This window comes from Anas acuta, chromosome 1 (assembly GCF_963932015.1).
Source record: "Anas acuta chromosome 1, bAnaAcu1.1, whole genome shotgun sequence".
Classification (NCBI taxonomy): domain Eukaryota; kingdom Metazoa; phylum Chordata; class Aves; order Anseriformes; family Anatidae; genus Anas; species Anas acuta.
Genome location: NC_088979.1, coordinates 94787717 through 94813471, shown reverse-complemented (window position 1 = coordinate 94813471; position 25755 = coordinate 94787717). Strand labels below are relative to the sequence as shown.

The following is a 25755-nucleotide window of genomic DNA, read 5'->3' as shown; positions in this document are numbered from 1 at the left end:
TAACCCCCAGGGATGCAACGTGTTCACCAACAGGCTGTAAAGGGATCTTGGTGCTGTCCACTAATGTCTGACATATGCGATATTTAATTACCTGCACTCAGCTTTTAAGCGAAGAAGGTGTGCAGTAATCCTTGCTGGAGCTGAACCGAGGAAATAATATTTATTAGCTGGGGGCCTGGTTTAGAAACAGATGGGACATAAAGAGCTTGAAGACAGCGTAAAGGAGTGTGAAGCGGGGGAGATTAATTGTTAAGTAATTGTTGAGTAATCGAGAGGGGAAGTGTTGGATGCATAGAGCACAGGGCAACAGGGATCTGAAGCTGCAGGACTTTGCTGGGACAGAGCTAATTTTCATGGCATATTTCCAAAAGTGCCACCTGGCTGCCTCTTCTCTGATCTATGCCCACCTCGTCCCTCTTTACCCTGTCCCGACTCTTCCTATTTTGTCTCTCTTGCTGGCACATGGAAGTCGTGGCATAAGCAGAGCAGGCAGCAGTAAGCAACTCCTGAGGCAGGAATTATCACTGAAAGATTTATTTTTATTTTTGCTGCCATTGAAATCCTCATTTTATTTTGCATTTAGAGCCACAGAGCAGGTGACGGACAAAACCAGCGGACTGGTGTTGTCCAGGGATTGGGTACTGGGGAGAGCCACTCACTGCTCACGTAGCTCCATCAGACAAGCTGCCCGCCCCCCCAGCTGCGGGCTCCATCCCCGGGATGGGGTCGGGGCGGCTTTGGGGCGGCGGCCAGCAGCGCTGCCCCGTGTCCCCCCCCAGCATCCCCGGAGCGTTTCAGCGGGGCGGGCAGGGCTGAAAGCCGGGGGAGGAGCGCACACACCTGCGGCTGCCGCCCCCTGGCCGCCCCCGGGGCTGCAGCGCAGGCGCGGCCCCCCCCGGTGCCCGGCGCTGCTCCCAGGCTCGGCGGCACCGTCCCGGTCCCAGTCCCGGTCCCGGTCCCGGTGCCATGGAGGAGAGCCCGGGACAGCCGTCGGGGAGCGACCTCCCGGGGGCAGGGGGCGGCGAGGAAGCCCCAGCGGCGGCGGGGAAGCCGGAGCTGCCTCCTGAAGGGGCTGCGGAGCCCCCCGCGGGACCCCCGGGTGTCCCCCCCGACGGCGGGGCGGGACAGGAGCCGGCCGGGAGCGCGGAGCCCCCCGAGGGAGGCTCCCCCGGGGGACGGGAGGAGACCCCCGGCGAGGGGCAGCAGTCGCCGTCGGGGACAGAGGAGCCGGAGCCCGTCGGGGACGGTGCTGCGCTGCCCGGGGGGGGAGCGGAGGGCTCGGTGCTGGCCGAGGGGGCAGCGGAGGAGGCAGAGGAGGCGGCCCCGCTGCCCACGGGCCCCGAAGAGGCGGCAGCGGCGGCCCCGACGGGGCCGGGCTCCGAGGCTGAGGCTGAGGCTGGGGGAGCGGAGCCCGAGGAGGAAGCGGCGGGGAGAGATTTGGGAGAGGAGGTGCAGGGGGGAGCCCCCGATGAGGAGGAGAGGGACGAGGCCCCGCTAGGGCCGGAGCCCCAGGATGGGGAGCGGGAGGAAGCCCCGTCGGGGGCGAGCCCCCAGGCGGCCGCGGAGGAGGCTCCGTCGGGGGAGAGCCCCGGGGAGGCTCCGGCCGGGCCCGAGGAGGCTCCCGAGAGCCCCGGGGAGGCGGAGGGCGCGGGGCTGGACGGCGAGGACGGAGCCGAGCCCCGGCCGGAGGCTGGGACAGGAGCCGAAGCCCCCGGGGCAGGGGGAGGCGGCGAGGAGGCGGCGGGGCTGCGGCTGAACGGGGTGCGGGGCCGGGCGGAGGATGAGGAGGATGGGACGGGCTCACCGGCAGCGCTGGAGCGGGAGGAAGAGGAGGAGGATGAGAAGCAGGAGCACGACATCTCCCTCTTCGTCAAGGTAGGGCGCGGGGGGCTGCTGGGGTGCATCTCAGCCGGGTTGGTGACCCTTCCCTTCACCAGGACCCCGCGGGCAGCTCCTGCATTTAAATCTGGCAGAGCAAGGCGATTTGGTGATGAACACCCTAAATACACCTGCCTCCGACCCCTCATTCCTCCTGTGCTTTGGTGTGGACAGGACCAGGCTCCCCACTTGGTCACGGTGCCCTCACCCCCAGCCCCACAAGCTGTGGGACCACACGATCCCACTGGCACAGACCTGACTGCAAGGTGGCTTCCCCCAGAGATTCCCCTGCTGAGCCCTGTGCTGAGTTACTTGAGGTTTCTATAGGTTTAAATGGAAAGGATGCACAAGGAACTCAGTTTTGGTGGATTGAGAGAGCCTCCTCTGCCCCCAGGCTGGACAGTTTGGGATTCACAAGGTCAATAAAGTGCCCAGCAACGTTACATCCCTTTCAGTTGTCCAATTTGCTTGTGTCTGGGCAGGGTTAGAGGAAAATAGAGCAAAAATAAATAAATTGTGATGGTCTTTAAAATAATTTCTGCCATTTTCGTGTACTGGAAAAATGAGCAACGGTGATGGTTGATGTTGGTGAATGTGCTGCCTGGTTTAGGCGAGCCCTTGGAGCCCAGGCTGGGATGCTGTGGCATACAGGTGCCTTTCTGGGCAGTAGCAGGGGCTGAGCTCTGTGCTTGTGTGTCAAGCAGCAGGAGCTGCCACTGCTCAGCCTGGCTGAAGTGACTTTGTGCTCGCCTGCGTATCGCCCTTGTGCCTGTTTCGTACCCGCATGCCCATCAGTGAATGCTGGCGCGTGGCAGAGGGTGAAAGTCACGATGGCTGCATGTGTGCTGCTGGACCTGGGTGCACTCTTTATGGAGAACACGGCCAAAATTAGAGAGCAGGCTCTGATAAGGATAAGAGTAAATGCTGTGACTCTGCAGTCCCCAAAATTAGGACTAAGGATGTTTTTTTATAAATATTTGTGAATGAACAAAAACCAGAGGAGCATTTTCATGATTGATGTAGCATTAGTAACTCACGGATGCCTTGAGAACACTGCAGCTGCTTTTCTGATGATATTTTTCTAATGTGGAAAAGTGTCACAAAGTTTGAAAATTTTACCTCACCTGGGAGCTAAACTTTTTTAGTTTGATATCAGCACAAGCTTTTTCCAGTTACATCTACGGGTAAAAAAGAAAAAAACAAACCCTATGGGAGAGCTCAGCATCTCCCTGCTGACCAAAATGTGCAGGGCTGGCAGTGCTGGGAAATGGGAAGCAGTTTTCTCTTATGCTTTTGTGGGGGAATTCCTGCTGCTCTTGCTGTCACCTGGAGGTGCTCTCGCTGTCTTTTGGCAAAGGAAAGGAGGTATAAAAGGACTGGAAGCTCTCTGTACTGGCTTGAAGTGTCTTAGGAGCATGTGCACAATGTTATGCTTTAGTAGCTGCTGCTGGATTTTGACAGGAGAAAGAAGGAAAGTGGTTTCCAAAGTGAGACAGCATGAATGGTTGCATGTGGGGATTCTTGTGTCCTTATACCTGACCACAGCAGTTGGTCCACAGGCATGATACCCCTTCCTGAGCAACTCCTAAAACCCAAAAATTAAGGAAGTGAGGTGATGATCCAAAATGAATGCAAATGTTAATTTCCAGCCTGAAATGCTTCCCTTCACATGCATGTTTCTAATACACCTGCCACCCCGCTGCTCATGCTTTATTAAATCAGTGTTACATGACTGTCTGCTACTTCAAAATGCTTTTGAGGTGTTGTCACCCACCTCTGCTTTGCAAGTGCCACTGACCTCTTTCGCCCTTCTGCTCCCTATTTTTCTGCTCGTAGGAACTGGGCAGCGATTTGGCTGTTCAAGACAGCGGGATTGTTGTCTGTCCAGTTAAATATGGTCCTAGTTCCTTTGTTGTCGCTATTTCTGCTCGTCTGCCTGCTGAGTTTTGGCTTATTTGTAAGTGATCAAGATGTTGTCTGTGTGCTATCTGTGCCTGCACGCACAGTGCTTGAGATAGGAGGTCTGTGCCATCATGTGATAGCACAACACAAATAGAGAATAATGTTAAAAGCAAGCCCCATAATAGGAGAAAAATGAGGAAAGAATATAAGTGATAGTGACTGAATGATCCTCAGTTTCCCTGCTAGGGAGCATTATACCAGATGTGGCTGACATTAAATTTCTTGCTCTGCTTTCAGTGATAAAGCTTTGAGAGTAACAAACGGAAGCATCACTGTCAGAAAGTAAGCGGGTCTTTTTCAGATCCGACTGTGAGATGACTAGTCACAGCATTTGCTTCCCGTTTGCACCATTGCTGATCATGAGCTTGTTCTTTCAAATGTGGAGGCCTTTTCCTTGCCTGCTTCCTGCTGCTTTGCATGGGTTCGCTCCCATTTTGCCTGCACGTTTGAATATCGTGACGATTGTGCTGTCCCGTGCCTCCCCCTGCGAGGTGGGTGGCAAAGTTCCTGCCAGCTCCACAAGAATGGGTGTTGGGAACTGTGCTTTTAAGCTGATTTGGGTTGCTATGTGTTGCTGTTTAGTTTGAACTTGGACAGTTCAATGCAGAGATCTCATACCAGAGCACTTAGCAGGGTTAGCAGCCTTTGTGGAAGACGATGTCTTTCTGGACCAGCAGCTAGGTGCCAGACAGGCTACTGTAAGGCATCCCCAAAGACAGCAGATACTTGTTTGTCTTTAGGCAACCAGACCATGCCTTTAATGAAGCTGAACAGCAAAAGACTCCTTGGCTGTAAGGGTAACACCGTATCGAAGCATTTCTCCAGGTACTTATTTGATTTCCACTTTCCCATGAAACAGCACGTACCGTGTGTTTCCTTTAGATAGGGATGTTTGATGGCTTTCAAAGGCAAGTGTTTGCGAAGGGCATTCAGATATACTTTCTGGTTGGGTAGGACACTGGTCTTCTAAGAGTAAGCATGTGTATGTTCTCTTCCCCTTCCCCACTCCATGGTGAGAGCCCTTTATTTGTCAAAAAATGACATATATTTATCTTTCCATTTGAATTTAGTGAAATATTCAGTTATTTTTAAGCAATCTAAAAATCCATGTAGGGTTTAAGAGTCTATTTCTAAATTAAAGGAACAAAAACCACCACCACCAAAAACCTGCAAGCTTATCTACCAATCAATTTAAAATTTTCTCACAGACAGACAACTTAAACACTGGAATCACAACTACAGATTTCATCGTGCCAAAGATTTCTGGGGATACTGATTTTGCTGTAAGTGCTGAGCACAAGCAACCAGACAAGCCGGCTTGAGCACAAGGTCTTCTCTGAGATTACTCTTCCAAAACAGTTTTTGTTTAGCTTCAGGGTTAAATTTTTTGTTGTAAAAGCTGCCCCTGAGCCTAAGGCAATAGATTTTATCCAACAAAAAGTAATAAGCTTCACCCAGTTTTTGTGACATTCTTGGTCTCTAAATCAAAGTCATTTATTTTCATTCAGAGAGTTATTTTATCCCTAGCAGGGAGTGAGGTTACTTCACTGATACCAAATTTCCTTGTGCCATTCCTTGAGATATGTCAGGTCAGTCAAACACGCTTAGAGATGTGCTGAATTATCAAAATTTCTGATAAACCAGAAAGTTAAAGTGCCAGAAGCCTTGCTTTGACTGGAGACAGAGGAAATAGCAAGTGCCTCCATCCGTGCCTCCAGACACCACAGTTGACGTATCCGACTTGAGGGGCAGTGTGTTACGTGCTAGGGAAGAACCAACCCCATTTTCTGTGATGTGGTGGAGCTGTAGCTCATATATAAATTCAATTTAAAGTACAAAATGGCTGTCCTAAAACTCAAGAAGTCCATAGACAGCAGGAGCTCAGGTCCCTAAAAAAAATCATAGCCTTTATGCCCATTCAGTAGGCTCTGTTCTGTACGTGATGTAAGCAGTTACAGTATAATTACTGAGTAGGAACTTAAGATTTTGATTTTTTGCTCATCAATGTAAGGAGTCTGTAAGTCAGATAGGTATTGTTTATAAGGAGAATGGCTGATATCCTGTATCAAAATGAAAATATCTAAAAGAAAATACTGCCTTCTTAATGCAGATTTGTTGTAGGAAGTCAGGATTTAAATGGACTCAGGAGGATGGAAGTAAAGATGTGTATGTGGGAAGTTATGCTGCATCCTTATTTATGGATTAAATGAAGTTTTGGGGGAAGCTGAGGTAGTGCATATTTATCCAAGCAAAGGGATAAGAGCCCTTTGCCCAGATCTTGCAAAAATGACTGCATTGGACTGGTGAAATGCTACAGTAAGATAAATTGCTGGGGAATTAGCAGGGAAACAAATTAAATTTGATGAAGTTTGGGCAATAGTCGAATCAGACTGCTGTTCCTTCCATTCTTTCCCCCCACCCCTACTAGTGTTTCACCTTCTGTCAAAACCATGCCCTATTTTCCCCGATGAGCACACCCACTGCTTTCTCCTCGCTCAGTTCTCATCCTTCCCAAGCCGCATCTTGTGCACCTTCCTCAGAAAGCAGGAGCTTTTACGTTGTTTCCCCCCCCCACCATCCTTTTTGATACAGCTGGCTATGGGACCTGTCAGCTTCTGTAACCGAGGAGTAAGGAAAGCTATCCTAAAACCAGAGGGAGAAGGGGTTCAGAAGAAAGCCGGCGTGGTGGAGCAGGGCAGGAGCACGGTGTGCCGAAAGCAGCATCTGGCTGGAGCTGGCCGAGACTGAGTCGAACCAGAACGGTCCCAATTTCCTGGTTGCTGGCTGGTTTGCTGTTTGTAGGACAATTTTTGACACTGAATCTATCCAGCAGTACACCAAGTACCAGCGCAGGTCAGCAGGTGTGCTTGGTAACACACGCGGGGCGGTGCTGTTTCCGGGAGTGTCTTACAAAGCACGAAACTGGCTGGCTTCCCAGGGGCATTTGCCTTTTCTCAGTTACCTTTTTCTTTTCATTTCCCAGCTGGAATGTGTCAAATCAGGGTTCCCTGGTGCAGCTTAAGAGGACGCGACATTATGAATTTCTTTCGCAAGTCTTCGTTTCATTTACTGTGTCTACCCTGTGTGCACCTACACTTGTTTTTCTGGGATCTGAGTATTTGTTCAGCAGTCTTTCAGTAAAAGTTGTGCTTCAGAGACTTCTGTTAAAAAGGCAATATTATCAATCTTTTTTCTCCCAAAGAGCTATGCACACTCTCCTACTTCAGTCTTTTCATAGTTACTTCTCATGCTTTCCTTTTTGGCAGTTTGGGTTGTCACCTTTGTAGGGCTTAGGCTGCTGCAAAGAAACAAGGTACGTTGGAGCTGCTGACTTTAGAATAGCCTGGAAGACCACACCAAAATCCCTGTTGTCACCGTGCTCATCGAGACATGCTGGCTGGAGCAGTCACGTCTGACAACTTGTAGACCAAATCCTGTTCTACAAAAACACAGTCCAGCAGATCACAGTTATGATTTTGCATCCTTTTTTTTTTTTTTCAGTATGATCTAGCCAGACTTCGTAGAGTCCCTTTTTTGTCTGTGTTGAAATCCTGAAGTTTTATGTGCACATAATATTGTACAAGCTGTAAACCTCTATTTTCAGTGCAATTGCAGATCTCTGCTGTTTGCAAGCTTGCTTTATGTAAAAAAAAAATAAAAAAATAAAATAATAATTAAAAAAAAGCTTGAAAAAAGCAAATGCCTTCAAAGTTACATTTCTAGATCTTTTCATATTTTTATTTATTCTCAGTACACTGAATCAGTAAAGCACCTCACCGTGTGTTTTCTTTTAATATAGGTTTAAAATCGTGTGCCACTTAAGCCTTTTGCTAGCCAGAGGTCACTTTTTCTTGATTCAGGCTACAGGCCCATCCTGTATTTCTTGTTCTCTGAAATCAGCAGAAATTTGTGATGAGGTAAGCCTGCTGCCCAAGATCCAGCCATGCCTCTTCTCCCTGAGCTTTGCCATCATAGTAAGGCTGATGTTACCTGCCTCCTGGACCAGGACAGAACTGGAAGTTTTGCTTGTCCCTGATTGTCAAAGTGAGCCTTTGGCTCATAAATCCTGTGGAATGGCTCCACCCTTCTTTGGAAACGAGGTGATCACTGCCTGATGTGCTATCATGCCTCTGTGCTTGGGACTTCTCTTGCTGCCTGCTTGGTGCTTTGGCCTTTCTTACAGCCTTGTGCTATTTATTGTATGGATCCATGCAAGGGTATATTTAAGGTTATTACAAAAATAAAATATATATGTTTTTAAGGGGAAGCGATAATGGAAATTACTAATACAGCTACACTTTTTTTTAGGAGGTTTATCTCAGATAAAGTCACTTTGAATTGGTGGTTGTATGCTTTTTTTTGCAGAAGAAAGACCCTCCTCATCAGAAATAGCAGGGAGTAAGGCAGGAAAAGGAAGTATTGTATACTTTATAGACGGGGAACTGAAGCAACCAGACTTGCTCGTGGTCTATCACTGACTGCATTCAGTTTCCTGGTTTCTCACCCAAACCAGATCCTACTGCCTCTTTTAAAAAGCAAGGAATTGCTCGCTCCTTGGGCTCTGACCGTGGGGTGTAAGTCAATGCCGTGTGAAGGTTGCATGATTATTTTCTTGCCCAGATAATAAAATGTCACGCAGTGATAAGGAGTTGTATGCATTTCCATTTGCAGTGTCTGATTATTTACTGATAAAAGACAGAGCAAGAGGAGTGATTACATTCCAGTTGCTTTCAATAACACGGGCGCTGAGGGAAATTGTTTTAATTCCCTAATAAAAATCCTTAGCTTCACAAACCAAGCAGTGGCAGCTTGTGCTGTGTGCTGTCTGAAAAGGCTGCGGGAGCCCATCCTTGGGATGATGCTCTTCGAGCAGCTCTGCACAAGGCAGATACGTGAAGTGGTGTTTGCCCCAGTGAGGGGGCTGGCTTTGTAGGAAGAGTTACCTTTCTCCTTTTTTTCCCCTCCTAGAGAGGTGATTATTGTGAAAGGACACAGGCAGAGGTGCAAAGGTGATACTTGCCACTTTTTTTCCTCTTCATATGCTGAAATTTCAACATACATTTAAATACTTAGACTAGAAATATAATTGTGACAAATGAAGTAAATGGCAGAAGGATTGGAGTTGCAAATGCATGTCCTTTATCACTAAATTACTAAAATGGAATAGTTAACCATTTACTCAGGTTGCAGAAAAGCTGTCCTTTGTGCCTTGGAGAATCATTGACATTTATGTGGTAATTAATTCTGTGAAATTACTTTTAAAAGCTATTACTGAATCTGAGCTGAAAAAGTAAAATGGTGGCAGATGAAACTTGGAACAGGATCTGAATATGCCCTAAAGGCTTAAAAATGTAGGGGTGTGCGCTGACATCCCTCAGAGCAAGGTGCTGTAGGTACCGGGGCTGATTGTTTTGCAGTATGGTGCATGCAGTATACATTTAAAAACTGTATTTGGATTAGCAGTGCTGTGTTTCTCACAGTTTCCAGAGGGCTGGGAATGGAAATGAGGTGGTAAGGAGAGCAGGATGAGGATAGGCTTTGAATTTGGGTTTCTACTGGGAAAGGAGGGAGCAGAGTCTAGTCCTTGTGATGGAGCCCCTGCATTTTTGCTGTTACTGGTGCCCAATGTTTTGCTGCTCTTTTGGGACCCAGTTTTGCCAGTTTCCACAGGAACTGGCATTTCTATGTAATATTTTACCTGGTCATTTGAATTATTTTTCTACTTGGGCCAAAATATAAAATACTGTTAAAAAGGGAGGGGAGGGGGAAGAAAACAGCACATAAATAAATCCCTCATTTCACCTTCACCTCTGGTTTAAGCATCAGAATTAGGAACACCAGCGGAAAATTATTTTCTCAAGCACTTTCCATCAAGCCTTCATCCACCTACTTCCTCGAGTTGCGTAAAGTAGCTTATTTGTTTTGATTATTTCTTATTTATTTACTTATTTGCTTACAGTACAAATTACAGATACTTTGTATGTATGTATGTGTTTTGCATTTAGATTGAAAAAGCAGGGCTGTGTTGGTAAGTATCCTACAGTGAAGTGTAAAACAGGATGTGTCACTGAAATACCAGTTAATCTGTTTTTCCCAGACCTATAATGTGTTTGAGAATATAATGCTCTTTTGTTGCAGTAATTCCCTGTAAGAATTTAAAAAGGATATAAGATTTTTGTCTCAATGTAGAATGTTCAACCGGCATCTTGCCATGTTATTAAATACGGATTAGAAATAGCATTGAGGTATTTAAACATAATTCTTGTAACAGGATAAATAGCTAAGAGCATTTGGTTTGTTGCTTGTGTGCTTGTGACCTGGTAGTGTTCCTGTTACACGCAGACAGACAGAAAGAACTCTGCGGGCAAAACTCATAGCAAGAAAAGAAGAAATTTGGGCTTGAGCTGCTTGGTATAAGGTGTAGGGTGCCAGCTGCTGCCCGTGGGCAGGCAGCCTTCTCCAGGGCTCAGCAGCTCAGGTGCTCACCTGCCTTCAGTTAAAAGCCCCCAGTTTTCTTATGCTACTGGGGCTGTTTGAAACTATGGGTAAGAATCTTAAAGTGAGAGTGGGCAAGGATTAGGAGGAGTGATCTTTCTGAGGGCTGTGTATTTTTTTTTTTGTTATTAATTACCCAGTGTGTTTCTGTTGTGGTTAACAGATGATGGAATTCCCTCTCCTCGCTTCAGAGGGAAATGGGATGGGGGCACCCCTTCAGCTGCTGCCCTTTGCCCCTGCTTAAAACCTCTTCTCAAAAGAACACCCGTTTTATTATTATTTTTGCTTGTATTTTTTTTTTTTTTTTTTTTTTTTTTTTTTTTTTTTTTTTTTTTTTTTAAAAAAAAAGGAGGTTTTGTCACATCTGCCATTAAAATGAGATGGTTTCCATTTAGGAGGAGTGGCAACAATTACTTACAAACCTTTGAAAAATCTCAGTCACTCCACACAAGTAATACCCATATAACTCAGTACCATCATTATTATAGTACATGATAACTAAAAGTAATGCTATCCTGAATGAGACATAAAGAATAGCTAATGCAACATGACAATTACTTGTGTAGGATAATGTTATTCCTAAATTGGGCAATATTCATTTAAGCCCTACAAATTTGTAGCCCAAGATTTTCAGTCTTCGCTAGTCACACATTAATGTTCCTATTTATTTTTACCTTGTTGATCTAACAAAGTGGTGGATTCCTGGTTGCTGCTTGCTTTTGTGCTGTTACAACACACTTACTGTGCTGTGGATTCCAGGTAGCTAGGTGCAGGCGTCCTTTATGTTTAGTTAGTTGCCTTCTCTTCACAAGACGTGCTGGTGGTTTCACCCTGAAAGCAGACACAACACTGTCTCAGGTTATGCTGAGTGCCGTAGCTACCACAGTGGCTTTATTTGCAGACCTGGCACAGGTAGCTGTAAAACATGAGGAAATAAATCCGTAATTTGCATCTTTCCTATGTAATTTCATTGGATTTTAGGAATTGTTGGAGTGTACCTGTTGGCTGCCTTTCACTGCCCTGTAGAGAACCACAGTTGCTGTTGAAAATGCCTTTGACAGCATTACAGGTCTGTCCAAGGCTAGCAGGAACACTGCAGGATTGTTTCATACTTCCCCCTTGTAAGAAGTCATCCGTACACAGGCTTAATCTTTAAACCCTTTCATTTGAATAGGAGTTAATATCAGTAAAAGCACAGTCTCCATAAATGTATCACAGGATAATGTGCATTTTAATTTTCATTTGTAGTCTCCTGTGTTGTTTATTTTACAGAATTATTGTTTAATGGTTCATTTATTTACGAACTCGGTCAGAACTGGAGGGCCTGAGTGCTGGCAGACCTACTGCTCGGTAGATACACTGGGCAGCTTGTGAGTAGCAAAATCAAAAGTGAGTGTTTCATGTAAATAACAGGAATGAGTTTAGGCCTTTCATTTCTAAAACAGTAATAATGAAAGGTCTAATAATTTGTCTCCTTAAAATTGAGTGGCACATTCAGTACTTAATAGTGGTTCTGGAGTTATTGTCATTATAAGTTCTTGTAAATTGATGCCTGTAACTTCTTGGAACAATGTTAACCTTTGAGTTGAAACAGCTTCTATTTAATCTATTTATTTTTAAATATAATTTGGTTAATACCTCCATTATCACTTAATCAGGTTTGTAGATGCCGTTATTAAAATGGAAAAGGGGGCTGCATTGTTTTTAGTGTTTTTCAGACCTGTTACGTTGGTCTAATTATTCCTAACAACTTGACAAAGGTAAAAAGTTTATTGCCACAAAGTTACTTCTTAATGAAGGAAAATTTCTGTCTATGCATCAAAAGCATTTAATTACTTACTAAGTAATTAAGTTAATTTCAGCAGTAATTACTTAACCAGCGGACCATGAGTAAGTAAATAAAGTATTAAAAGTTAGAATAATGGAGGCTTTCTCTGTCCCAAAATGGCTGCTGGCATGCAGTGGGGAAGAGAGAACAGAAACCAAAGGAAATTGCAGCAATTTCAGACCTCTTTTCCTTTCTGCCGTCTAGAGAGGATTAGAGCTTCCTGATGTATACAGCCCCTTTAAGCTGTGACCGCTGTTCGCTACGTATAAAGCAGGATGGAGGCAAATGCCCTGCTAAGAAACTCCAGAGCACCGTTAATCCCTCAGCGTGAACTCGGGACCAAAAGACTTCAGAGAACCTCTTCCAGCAAAAAGCAAGGCATTTTGGAAAGCTCATTCTGAAGGAGCCTTACCAAATATCTAAATTAGGAAATCCAATAAGACAAAGAAGTCAGTAAAGTAATGCGAATACTGAAGGAAAGAAAGATCTAACTAGTATGATTTCAGAAACCTGACAGAAGGAGAAGAGCCGCAATAATGACATTGTTATAAGACGTTATGAAATGCTAATAGGTAGCCAGTCCATGAGACACGAACCTTGCCCAGGCTTTGGATGTTAAAATATGAGGTAGGAAGGCTTTCCTGGCTTTTGCAGGTGGGAGCTCAGCACGAACTCACATTAATGCCAGAAGAGCCCTGCTCCAGGACACAAGCCATCCTGTATTATCAGTAATAACAGCTGGATAGCTCATAATTAGCTAATCACTAATGTACAGCTGCATCATTAAAAACACAGTAGAAGTATACATCTGAATTGTCCTATTCCTAGGTAGGCTCAACCTTTAGCCTACTGCTTACACTCTGTGGTCACAAAACCCAGTTTAATTGCGTCCTGCGGTTGGTTGGAGCTGTGCGGGTGAGAAGTTAATTCCTTTTACCTTCTTTCACCTACCCTCGTTTCCTTTCATTCTTTTTCACTTGGCATCTCTTTTTGGCCTATCCTTGGGTAAAAGCTTTCATCCACACAGCATTTCATATAGTGAGCCTTCTGAGCCCTCCTGGCTTGGGTTGCCGCTTGGGCGTGCTTGCTGTTGGTGAGGACGCTGCTGCTGCAGCCATCCTGGGGTTTGTTTGGATCCTGGAGGTGCCTCAAGGCTTGTGTCCCCTTGCAGATTCAGACTCTGTTGCCTTTTGCCATCACAGTGTGTGACTACTGGGCTGACGTGTGGATTTTCAGTTGCTATTGATGGGATCTTAGTAGTGCTCCTTGTTTCCTCTGAGTTGGGCTTACCTGGACAGTGGGTAAATATTGGCCTGTATTACCATGTGTCCACCATTGTTGTAAGCGTATATCAAACATTCAGTGTCAGCACTTAGATTTGCAGTGATTTGCTCAATCCACTTTAAATAAAATGGCATTTTACAGTAACTGCTCTCTTCTTCCACAAAAGAGGGTAACTTCTGGCATTGTTTGCTTGTCTGCCTGTTCTTATTACATGGACTTTCTTCATTGCCAATAGCATCCTATCATGCCTGACATCCAGTTGGATAGGCTGGATCTCACTATTAGACATACCATAGCCACAATCTATTTCCATTTCCAAAGAAACATTGAGTTATTTTGGAATATAAACCCTGTGGGATAACAGCTGCTGCTTACTGAGCAGCGGCTTTCCCTTCCATCATTGCCCTGGAGTTTGCTACATGTGTTATCATCACTAAGATGTATTCAGTGGCATGAATGACACTTGCTAGTGTCCTGTTCTTGGAGTGATGTCCATGCTGAGGGTGAGGAAACATTGAGGTCCCAGTGGAGAGTAAGTCTGAGTTCCTCTTGAAGGGGGTGAAGTCTCACCTTGAGACAAAACAGTGGTTTTGCTCTGGTGTTACTTTTGCAGCAGCAGTTATCTGAAGCTGGTGAGTAGTCTCAAAGAGTGGATTTCAGTTCACGTAAGTTAAATTAGATGTCCAAACTATAAGGGGCTGTTTAGGGCTGTAGTTTGAGAAAGCAGTGCTGCCAAAGGGCATGTCATTCCAAGTGGGTGGGTGTTTGAGACAGGCAAGATGAATCAGCCTTGAGGAGTGACTCTTTCTCTGTCTTTACTGACCAGACCTATTTTTTTCTGGCTGACTCTGCGTGAGGTGGCTTCCAGCTTTAGCATGTAACAGCTGTACAGTTTATACCCTTTTTTTATTTCCTTTCTATTATCCCAGTGCTCAGGGTTATTGGCTTGTGGGGTATTGCTTCTATTCCAAAAAGCACTGGTGGATGGTGGACTCCATCAGCAGGCTGTGTTTTATCATCAGATTGTTCTCCACCATCTCTCTGGTTGAAACTCACCCTTATGTTTTATTGAAATGCCTGACAGGACCTCCAAGGCTCCCTCTTGGACCATTGCAGGCGTTCATTTTTGTGACTGGGAGGGAGGGAACAGGGAAATCAACGCACCCAGTGGTTCAAATCACCTTCAGCTGCGTTGATGCTCTAGAAGACACTTGGGTTTTGGTTTATCATACCACGTTCTATGCTATGGGACTCTCTGCACTGTAGTGTGTGGCATCCATTGACCAGAATGGAGAGGGTTTAATGTCTGACAAAACCAGGCTCTTCCCTCCAGGGTAGTAGAAGCTCAAGTAGTTGGATGCCCAGAGCTGCCTCCTACCACATTGCTGCTTCCTCCTCCACATTTCCTTCCTGCAGTTCTGTCTAGGAGTGTCTTCAGGGTTTGTGCATTTTGCTAATCTGGTCACCTACCCTTTTTAACACACCCAAACACTTCCCAAAGTGAGCCAATTAGCAGACTGGATCATTGAGATGTTAAGTCAGTTGATGCTTTACTTTGTCATTTCTCCTCCCTTGCTGAGTGCAGAGGACTTAAAATGAAAAAGACTGCTTTATTCTGACAACAAAATTAAATCTTCTTGATCCTGTGTAACTAACTGCACTTCAGGTTGTCATTCAAGAGGATGTTTAGCAGAGACAATACTTAAAGGACCTGCCCTATTTGCAGCCAATTTGCTTGTTTAAAAATTAAAGGTAAAGCTAAATACACTGGCTGAGTGTGATTTGAGAGAGAAGTAGGACAAAGGGGAGAAGGAGGAAGACCTCTAGAGGCTGCAGCGTCTGCTTTTCAGTTGGTTGTCCAAACTACTAATTTTACATGTTCTGTGGGATCTATTGCCCCATGTCGGTATGGCTTAGTTTGGGTGGGTGATCATGGGGATTATTTCTGTCTTGCATTTAATGATCTCACTATGATATCTTGAACCACCCAAACACACTCCAGGGGTGGTGTAGAGGTGGTGTAGGGTCTTGTCCTACAATTAGCTGACGGCTGCATCTCTGATGGTCTTCATAGCCCTAAATTGTTCTATCTTGTGCAAAGCAGTGGGTTGAGAAGGGGATCATTCCTGCTCACGTGGAAATGGGCCATGCTACCTGCCAAAGTGGAGTTCACCACAAACACTCTTCTTCTGATGCAGTACTAGAAGTCGTTTGTACTGGAAGGGGAACACTCACATTTGCTCCCTGCTGCAATTAAGTCAGCCGGGGCAGGCTTCAGCAGGAAGAAGGGATCTCACAAGTAACACTGAAGAAGAGGATAGGGAAAATCAAAACACCCTTTTGTTCTTTAGAGAAAGCTTTACGTATTTTACTTGCCCCCTCCTTATCCTGTGTGTTGTTTGTTTTTTTTTTTTTTTTTTTTTTTTTTCTTTCTTTCTTTCTATATTACAAAAAGAAAAAAGGAGAACAAAGCTATTTTTAGCAGATTGCTTGTAGTTGCACTTACTGTTGCCTCCTTAACCCAAAAGCTTAATTAGGGTTTAGGACAAAGTGTGTTGTTGAACTTGCGTATTCATGGTTGTAATCCTTTAAGTACGTTGTGTGTTGTCTGAACCCTGTAATACTGTTCAAGATGAAAGATACACATCTATAATATTTCTAAATATAAAATAAGATACATTTATTAAAAAAAAAAAAAGTATGGCATACTTTGGATAATGAAGATGCTCATTTTGCTCTTAAATGAGAAAGGAAAGGGGAAATAAGTCTCTTTCCTAAAGCATCCAGTTGCTGTTTAACACAACTTCCTCATTGAGTTTCACTGTTGGGGATGTCACACACAAGTCTACCCTGGTGAATACCAAAAATACAATTTGTGCAGGAATCTCAACTAATGGCTGCACTTTAAATACGCATATTTCTGCTAGTTGGCTGAGAAATTAAACAGTGTCTGGAAACATCCGTTTTAAGTGTTGGATAGCAGATAGGCAGAGCTACGTGACTATTTAAAAGTACTGGAATAATTAGCGGCAAAAGTTTTATTTTTTCCTATTACAGTGGAAATTATTTTAAATTACAGATGCTTTGTTTTAAAACTTATCCTACAAGTACGATTTCAGAATCTCAAGAGTGCCATTAGCAAAAAGCAAGGAATCTTGCTGCAGAGGTGATGTGCTAACAACGTCTGAGGCTGCTGCTTCTCCTCATCGCTCCAAGAGCAAGTCAAGACTTTCATTTCAAGTCCAGTAGGTGGCATCAAAACAGTTCTGTAAAGTTCAGTGTTTGGATGCTTGTCCCCTAGCCCTAGGGCACAAAGTGAACGCAGTGTTTAAATAGAGAAGATTCCAGGTAATCTGTCTCTTCCTCACGAAAAGCTTTGGTTTGAACACGAGCTTATCCAAACGACATGCCTGTGGTGTTTCTGTGCGCATCGCAGTTTAAAAATTATGTATGTGTTACCTTAATTAAAAATTAGGTATGTGTTACCTTAGTATATTAGAGTTGACTTCAGTGAACCAGACTGACTTGTAACTATACTTTTATGGCACTCTTACTAGAGCAATATTTCAAAATTTGCCTTTTTCAGAGTTGCAGTACTACTGCAGCAGGCATCAAAGGCAGAAACCATGCTTTGTACTCTCAAGGAGCAGATACACTTCTTAAAAATTAAAACAATATATCTGTCAGAATGACAGCGAAACATGGGTATGTCTCGACCCACTTCTTCCTCTAGATATATGGCAGCAAGCTGCACTGCAGCCAAGCTTGTGTACTGGGTATTGTAGTAGGTATTATAGGTATCACAGTAGTTATTGCCAGGTCTTGCACTTGTGGGAGTATGGGAGCATGGTCTCGCTGCTTTCCTTGTCACACTGCTTTCTTCCATCCTTCTGCCTGTGCTCCGGGCAGCTTTGTTTCCCAAGGTCTGTGGGCATCGCTGCTGGTGAAGTTGCCTTGCAAATGGTCTTTGGTGACCTAACCAACAGTGGGTGTTGTCAGTTCAGGATAATGCGAGATGCTATCAGAGGTTGACTTGCTTTGAAGCAGTGTAAACAAGGAAAGAAAGGTGGATGATTTCAGCTTCTACCCGTGCTTTGGTGTGAATAGGTTTTAGGTTAGCAGAGCAGCTCGAGTGGAAGGATGTTTGCCTCTGCCCTGAAGCTCTGCTCAGGCCCTCCATGGAGGTCCAGCGGGCAGTGGGATTTCCTCTCTGGAGGAGCAGAAAGCACTGGCATTCCTCCTCCCCTTCCTCCTTGGCTGTCCTGCAGCCAAGTTAGTGGCTGTCCCGGCAGTGCAGCAGGGTGGGAGGCAGAGCTTGCCATGGCAGGGGCCTTGCCTGCCCTGCCACTGCATCCGCAGAGCCCTCAGCACAGTGTGGCCGTGGGGCTGGCACGGCGACGCTCAGCACAGACCAAGAGCTGGCCCTAGGAATGCGCTGGGCTCGCTTAATCCCTGCCAGGGCAGAACAAGCGAGTCTGTGGAAGGAATTAAAGCTAAATGGCTGTTGTTCTCCGAGGTCGCACCCTCCTCACAGCTGCTTCCCACGCTGGGCCCAACGCGTTGTAGTTGGAGCCTGGTGCCTCCAGTTCTCGTGCTTTAAGGGGACACCAAACGTGTCATGAAAAAGGAGAGGGGGGTTGTTGGCGTGGTACGAGAAGGAAGAGCATCCAGAACTGTCTGATAGCTGGGGTTAGAGGCCAAAAACGTGCGGGGGAGTTGTGGCAGGGAGGGCAGGGGCAGATGTGGGGTGCTGGCCCCAGGCAGACAGCTCCATGTCTCCTGGCTGGCGGTGGTCCTGCCGTGCTCGCTGGGTGAGCCTGCTTCTCAGCCAGCATCACTGCAGGCCAGGGGTAACGAAGCTCCCTCGTGCAGAAGGAAAAATAGAGTTGGAGTTCAGCTTTCAGAAAACAAAAGCTCTGCTCACTGTTCTCCTCTTTATTGTAGCTTCAAAGGGATTATAGAGTTATATAAAAACAAGCAAAATAAAACTCATCTCTGCTCCTTCTGAGCTGTTTCTTCCATGCTTAACCTTCAACAGGAAACAAAAAGTCCAGGAAAAACAAATTCCACTCATCAAGATTTTGGAGGCACAGGACATTTGAGGTCAATAGAAGAACCTTCACAACCCTCGTTCCCAAGATGTTTGGACAAAAACTGCTAGGAAAGGAATTCTTACAGCAGTTCCAGGGCCAGAGCAACTGCAGCTCAGGGAGGGCCCGAACTACTGGTTTGTGAAGGACGTTGTGTGTGACTTCTCAGTAAAGTCACTGTGATTATCCTCTTGATAAAGAGGAGGATGCAGAGGCAAGCGACCTCTTCAAGGCTGCTCAGAAAAGCAGAACTGCTGGATCAAGGTAGTGTAGTTCTTCAACTCTTTCTAATATTGTGTGCATGAGGTCCTGCTGCCTAGGGAAATCAGCTTGTGGTGTGATGATGCTCCTATTTTAGGGTTTAAGCTTGGGGAAAAGGAGGGTGTGGAGAGCTCTTCCCTTTCCCAGCTTCTTTGAGTAAGACTCAGTACACAAAACAAACAAAAACAAACACAACACAAAGAAAAAAAAAGACTGAACAGAGTGTGAAACAGTGAAAAATGAATGAAAATAGGGAGTGTCAGATAATAATCCCATTAAGTAATGGCACATGGTTATGGGATTATGCAGAGCTGTAATAAGTCGATACGGCTACAATATACAATTGCTGCCTAGGGCTCTGAATGAAAGCTGCTATGCACAGCTTGGAAATTTTCTCCTCTGCAGCAATGTCTGTCATAATTGTTTGATTAATGAACTCATTAAATCTCAGCATTACTAGAAAAGGCATGTTGACCTCCTGACTGATCACAATTAAAGCATAAATGCCACTTACTCTAGGCTCTGGTTAGACATCTGCTTAAGCAGCAGGATAGCCCCAAATCCAGCAGGATGTGGATGTTAGCAGAGTGTCACAACAGTTGCATGTGGAGGCAAATGTGTGGCATTACCTGCAATTACACTGGCATTTGCCTGGTTATTAAGGTTATAACCAGCCTGGAAACACAGTCGTCCATTGAAACAGCAGCCAGGCTCCCGCTGACTTTGCTGGAGTTAGGATTTCACCCTGCGTCATCCAAGAGCATAGCAGTCGGGGAGTGTAATTAAATGCCGTAGTAGACCTAGCACAGAGTAATGCATCCCTGACTGTGCTGTGGAGAAAAATTCATGGAGTTTTGCTGTGGGGCTGCAGTGCTCCTAGCTGTGCTGTTGCCTTGTTTGTATTAATCTGTGGGCACCCACTCCTGTATCGTGTTCCTGCAAGGTGAGATATTGACCCTGTCTCACCGCCACCCTTTGTTGGAAAGTACATTATTGTGCAATGATGGCATGGCTCAGCTATTGTCGTGTTGCTTGATAGGTGGCAATAAAGCTATTTCAGTGTCCTGACTCGTGATTTTTGAGTCAACGTGGCAGACTCTCTCTTTGGGAACTTGAACAAACACCTTTGGCATGTGTCTCTGGTGCTTTTTTGTCCAGTAGGAGTTGTAGCTCCAAATGCAAGTTGACATATCTGAAGTCATTTTAGCTAGTTGTATTCACCCTAGCTTCCTCAGTGGGCCAAAATATTCATGTTCTGGGCTTTCAGCTAAGGTTATAGGAAATTGTAGCGTCTTTGAGATGCCAGGTCAAACAGTGTCAAGTTCTGAATCAGATTTCGTGTTCAAGGTCTTGCAGTCATCTCAGACTGCCTGTTGCTGCTACAGCAGGAAAAGGTTTAATAACTGCTTGTGCTATTATGTGGGCTACTGTAATCTTTCTGTCACTTGCCTCCAGCTCTGTAGAACTGAAAGAAAATGATAGGTGTTCCCCATCAGCTGTGACATGGCTGGGCTGGAGCCTAGAGATATGCCCTCCCTTCACCTGGTACCTGGAACTGAAGGCTCTTGGGACTAAATGAATTTCAACTTCCAAAGGCCAGATGGGGGCATGCCAGCTTCCCAGCTGTGCCTACATGGCAATGTCTGCAGCCTCCCTTGCAATAGCACTTCAGCAACTGAGGCTTTTGACGGAGTAGCTCACAAAAATATGCCTGCCATCCTCAGTCTGGACACAGCAACCCTTGCAGACACACCCCCGTGCCACGGCCACATCAGAAATGGGGAAACATCATAATTTCTGTGAATTTTTTTTCCACTGTAAAAGCAAAGTGCTTACCATAACCACAGGAGGTGGCACAGCTGGGCAAACCTAGCAGTGCTTCACTAGAGGCTGTGGTACCTGCACTGCACAAAATACAGCTAAGATAGCAGTGCACTGTAAGCATCCCTTGTGGGCAGCGTGAGAGGACGGACAGCACCAAATGTGAAAATCAGCAGCCTTTTGGACTTCATCAGTGTGTTTAGCACCATCACAACCAACTTCCAGAAGTAGTCAGAAAGTACCAAATGAGCAAGCAATTGTCTTGGTGGTTATAGTTGTCATTGCTGTAATCAGCAGTGCTTAATCCCTTGTTTTATTCAGTTCCTCAGTGCTTTGTTAGTTTTATCCACTGTGAAACAGAAAAAATTGAAGCAATGTAGTAAATTTTCTTCGCACATAGGCAGGGAAGTTAACAAGTTTGCACTTAGAAGCAAGGCAGGAGGTTGCTTCTGTAACATCCCCAAGGCTGCCAGTCCCTCAGCTTCCTGGTGGCCTTTCTGTCATTCCAGTTAATGACAAACTGGACTCAGGGCTTTGCTTCTGCATTTGGCATGGTAACATGTCTGTCTGCATCACTGGCTGCACCTCATGCATGTTTCCCCATGAAAGCAGGCTGGGGCTGCTGTCCGACTCCCTGAAATTTGCTGTCACCAAGGTGATGTGGGGCATCGCAGAGCAACAACCTTGCTTCCTTAGCTCCAGCAAAGTTAGAGGGAGCGGAAATTTTGGTATTTAATGGCCAGCAGAAGACAGTAACTGATCAGGAAAAGTTCACCTACTGCCACTCTTGGTCACACAGCTCTCCTTGACCACGTGGCCCTCTGGAAAGTTTTCTGAATGCTGCATGAATCCTGATGGGATAATTTATTTTTTTTCTTATCAAAGGATGAATAAACATATCAAATCAGTTGTAGGAACTGTGGGAAGGGGTTGTGGCAGTGCTCTGAAATGATATTCCCCCTCTGCTGGCTGAAGGTAGGGGTACCACTGCAGGCACTGTGGGGTCTTGCTGGCCTTCTGAAGAAGGGCACAGTAGTTTTCAGTCAAATGTTGGTCTTGTTGTGAGCTGTGCAGTGCTGGAAAGCAGTGCTTCGTGTAGGACGGAAAACACAATAGTAGCTTTTGACCAGCTTTCATTTTTGCCACCTACAAAACAGGACTCATCTAACACTGTGGCCCAGCTGTTTTAGCATTTCCAAAAGGTTTTGTTCTCTGGCAGTCTGTGAGGCAATGGGCTATTTTGTTTCTTGTTGCTGAGAAAACTGCCAGTTGTCGCAGTACCAGAGGCTGAGGGTGACCAGAGGAGGATCCCACAGGCTGAAATGGCGACCCACTGCACGGGCCGAGCCATGGGAGCATCGCTCCTCACGCATCCTGCGAGCTGCGGGGCAGAGATCTGCCTGCTCCAGACAGGGTGCTCCTTTCCAGACATAGAGCTCTTCGTGAAGGTGAGGGGCCTGAAGCAATCCAGCAGCAGCGTGTGTGTGTGTGTGTGTGTGGAAAGCTTTTTGCTATGTTTGAGATTGATTTGATAGCATTGAGAGGGGTGAAGGAGCAGGCAGAACTGGTTCCATGTCTGTGCGTTGTTTGGTTATAAAAGATGGTCGACAAACATTCATGAACTAACCTATTAACTGAGTAAATGACGTGCTTGCGTTTCTACTTCTGTACCCTTAACGTTTAAGCTAGGTTTTTAAACTGCACTTCAGGAGGATGATACGAAAGGCGTAAGGACTAGGCCTCCGAGCTCCTCCAGCAGCAGCGTGGTGTGAAGCCTGGCGTGCCCAGCAGCAGCCATACAAGCTTGGCAAACCTCTCACAGTGCCATGACACACAGGGGGGATGAAAAAGGGCTGGGAGAGGCAGGCACGGCTGCGTGACTCAGCTGGGGACACACTGAGGCATTAAAGCCCCGGGTTGGTTGTGAGGAGAAGGCCCACGCCACCACGGCGTGCTTGTCCCCATGCACACCCCGAGGTGTGCAGCCTTTGGGCTTCGCTAGCCCCCGGTTCAGCAAAGCATGGAGACCCCCGTGGTCGGCTGCTCGGCGATTTCCTTTCCTTCCCCAGGGCCCCTGCGATTGTTGAGTTGGAAACTCTTAATTATTTGATTTATTCTGTTTATTCCCTTAAGTGCTTTGGATGTTACATCTCAATTTACACAGGTAAATCTTTCTGCGCTTGTTTCCTGTGATCATAAACTGATTTAAGCCTGTTTTAATCTTGCAGTGACTCAGGTAGATTTATGCTCACACAGACAAATGAGGTGGAGACTATTTCCTCTGGAAGGACTGCTGCGATTTCAAGTTCGTTTTCTAACTTGTGGCACTATAATTACGCACTTTAATGAAAAAATACATCTCCAAGATGACAGGAGTCTTCGTTATACCTATGTGCATGTTTGGAGAAGGATATAAAGAAACTTTGCATGAAAATATGCATTAGCAGAGATGAATAACATGCTATATATACTTAGAGCAGATCTGGATTTTCTGCTTCCCTACTACATCTGTTATCAGAATTCGCTATCACAGATGTATACATACTTTTTTTTTTTTTTTTTGTAATTGTAGGCTGGCAGTGATGGGGAAAGTATTGGAAATTGCCCATTCTCTCAGCGTCTCTTTATGATCCTGTGGCTAAAGGGTGTCATATTTAATGTCACAACTGTGGACTTGAAAAGGTGAGATCATAATACGAGTTCTCATTTTCAGAACAGCTTTACCAAAATGGTGATTTACAAGGAAGAATGTCTTTGATTTGACATGCACACACGCAAGTTAGTGCACATTACCTATGCTGTGACTCGGCGTTGTGCTAACAGGCTGTATGCCCGATGCCTCTTTCAGGTTCACTGATATGAAGTGGACCAACTCCTTTGAAGCATTTGAGATTTGAATCTGTTTTGCAGCAGGTCTCTGTAACACAAACCTGAATTTGTAGCATTTCAGGTAGCATTCAGATAAGGGCTAGCTGATTCTCACACCACTGGTGTGAGGCAGCTGGCCATGTAGCGTTTTGCAAGACATATATTAGCTTAACCTGAAGTCGAAGCAGTTCATTGCAGTAAGTGTAGGAGTTGAAAGCATGGTTCCTGCTGCAATTAACCCAGCCTCCTTCCTCCCACTAGGAAACCTGCCGACCTGCAGAACCTTGCCCCGGGGACGAACCCCCCTTTCATGACATTCGACGGTGAAGTCAAAACTGATGTCAATAAGATTGAGGAGTTCTTGGAAGAAAAGCTAGCGCCACCCCGGTACTGTATTCCTGTCCTCTTCTTCTTGTAGCCCCAGCTGTGACAACGTGTGGTAGGACTGGTGCCTCCGGTCTGGGTGAAAGCTGGGGAGGCCTGGCAGTGCACGGTGGATGTCCTGGGGTAGCCCTGAGATGCCGTCTGTGCACTTCTCACTGCCTTTGCCTTCACCCCGGGTTTACTCTTGTGCCACTACAGTCATTCCCAAGGCATGAAATCCGCCCTCCTGCAGCAAGTATATGCAGAAACCTGCATACCGCTGCAGAAACCTGACCTCTTTTCCTCTACTCGTGTTTGCTTGAGGTTTCCCTCCTCAGACTGTACAAATAATTTGGCTTACCAGGAGCAGGTAGCTAAAAGGAAGCAGCAGTGAAAGCCTCCCACACTGCAGGAGTCCTGGGTCAAAGAATGTCAGAGCTCTTTCTGAGCGTTCGGGTGGGATAATCTCCATGTGTGCTGGTGGCTGGGTTTTCTATCTGTCCTTCCCGCCGAAGGAGCCATCCCCACCTCTCCCCAAGCCCACCACCAGCAGCATCGTGCCCCACACCCAGGCACCTTCTGCCCCCCAGGACAGCAGCTGCCCTCTGCAGCACTCCCCTCTTGAGCAGCCAAACCTGATGTAAACTACGTGAGCAGCTGCTCCCCTGGGCTTTTTCCCTCCTCTCTGCCTTTGGCAACAACAGCAGCTGGCCTGGCCACTCCAAGCTTGCTCATGCATGAGCAGGACAGGCGAGGAGGCCGGGAGGAGCAGCAGCTGATGCCAGCAGGGACCTTTCCTCTGCTCCTCCTCGTGGCAGGAGCCGGGCTCCGTTCAGCCTCACCGCTGGTGGAGGCAGCCTCGAAGAGGCACCAGGTTGCTTGGATGGTGTTTGCAGCACAAACAGTCATCTCCCGTCTGCCTCAGGAGAAGGAGGAGAGCCACATGGTTTAGATATGGTGGAAATTCACACTTGCTAACTGGTTTATAGCTTAGGGAGGCTCCCTTTGAAAGTCCTATGTAGCCATATATTACGACGCTGCATTTTAAATAAAGTATATGAAACAATTAGTGGTGATGAAAATAAAGACTAGTCCATAACTTCCTCTTGTTTCTTTTAACTCCTCAGGTATCCCAAACTTGCACCAAAACACCCTGAGTCTAACTCAGCAGGAAATGACGTCTTTGCAAAATTCTCTGCCTTCATAAAGAACCCAAGAAAAGATGCTAATGAAAGTAGGTGCTACGGCCCTTCCACCAGCCCTGGCAGCCACCGTGAGAAAGTAGAGTTGTACAACTCCAGCACACCGTGCTGCAGACATGCCAGTTACATCTGAGGTTAAGCAGTCCTTTTCCAGAGCATAAAGGCTTTGGAAACATGCGCCCTTTCAGTCTCTTATCTGGGGATTCCCAAAACTGGGCAGGTACCACTGTTGGCATGGGAGCGCCGACTCCAGCTCCTCCCAGTTTGTTGAGCTCCCAGGCCCACAACACGGCACCTTCCCATGCCCCTGGGGAGCACAGCCTGCTGGAACCGAGACCCTGGCTTCAGGTCTGCCACCTGCTGTCCTCCTGCTGCCTTTCTCCTCCACTGGTGTAAATGCTGAAGTCTCCAGCCCCGTTGATTTACCTGGCCACACACCTCTGTAGTGCAAGAGCCTCACAAACATGCAGTAACTCATCTCCTCTGTCCTCCAGCTCCCTCTCTGCAGCTGCTTTCCTGCACCACCTTCCTGTGCACACTGCAGCCAGCCCTTGCTGACCCTGGCTGTTTCTGGTAACGCAGACCCGGTTTGGTTTTTCTCAGACTCCCCTTTAGCTCCTTAGAGCTCTTATCCCAGCATTAAGTTTTAAGCTTAGGATAAAGGAATTGCAGGAGTTGGCATGGCCGGGTATCTGCGGGCTGG

General features: G+C 46.2%; 1 protein-coding gene and 1 long non-coding RNA gene across 3 annotated transcripts in view; one reads left to right on the top strand and one right to left on the bottom strand.

The window, feature by feature from the left end:
• The first annotated feature begins 821 nt into the window (after window positions 1–821).
• The window catches only part of CLIC6 (chloride intracellular channel 6), a 28568-nt gene continuing 3634 nt past the window's right edge, over window positions 822–25755 (top strand). The window contains exons 1-4 of one of the 2 annotated variants that reach the window (XM_068688556.1): window positions 822–1875; window positions 23192–23301; window positions 23749–23874; window positions 24978–25084. In XM_068688556.1, the coding sequence (XP_068544657.1) occupies window positions 967–1875; window positions 23192–23301; window positions 23749–23874; window positions 24978–25084 (1252 nt within the window). In that variant the 5' untranslated portion in view covers window positions 822–966. Of the gene's footprint in view, window positions 1876–21493; window positions 22068–23191; window positions 23302–23748; window positions 23875–24977; window positions 25085–25755 lie in introns of those variants that run through there. The other variant, XM_068688566.1, reaches the window with a different exon arrangement.
• Window positions 1882–14539, bottom strand: LOC137859492 (uncharacterized). The gene is made up of 3 exons (XR_011098339.1): window positions 11334–14539; window positions 11078–11166; window positions 1882–7138 (listed from the first exon to the last, which is right to left on the bottom strand). It is a non-coding gene; the product is annotated as an uncharacterized lncRNA (long non-coding RNA).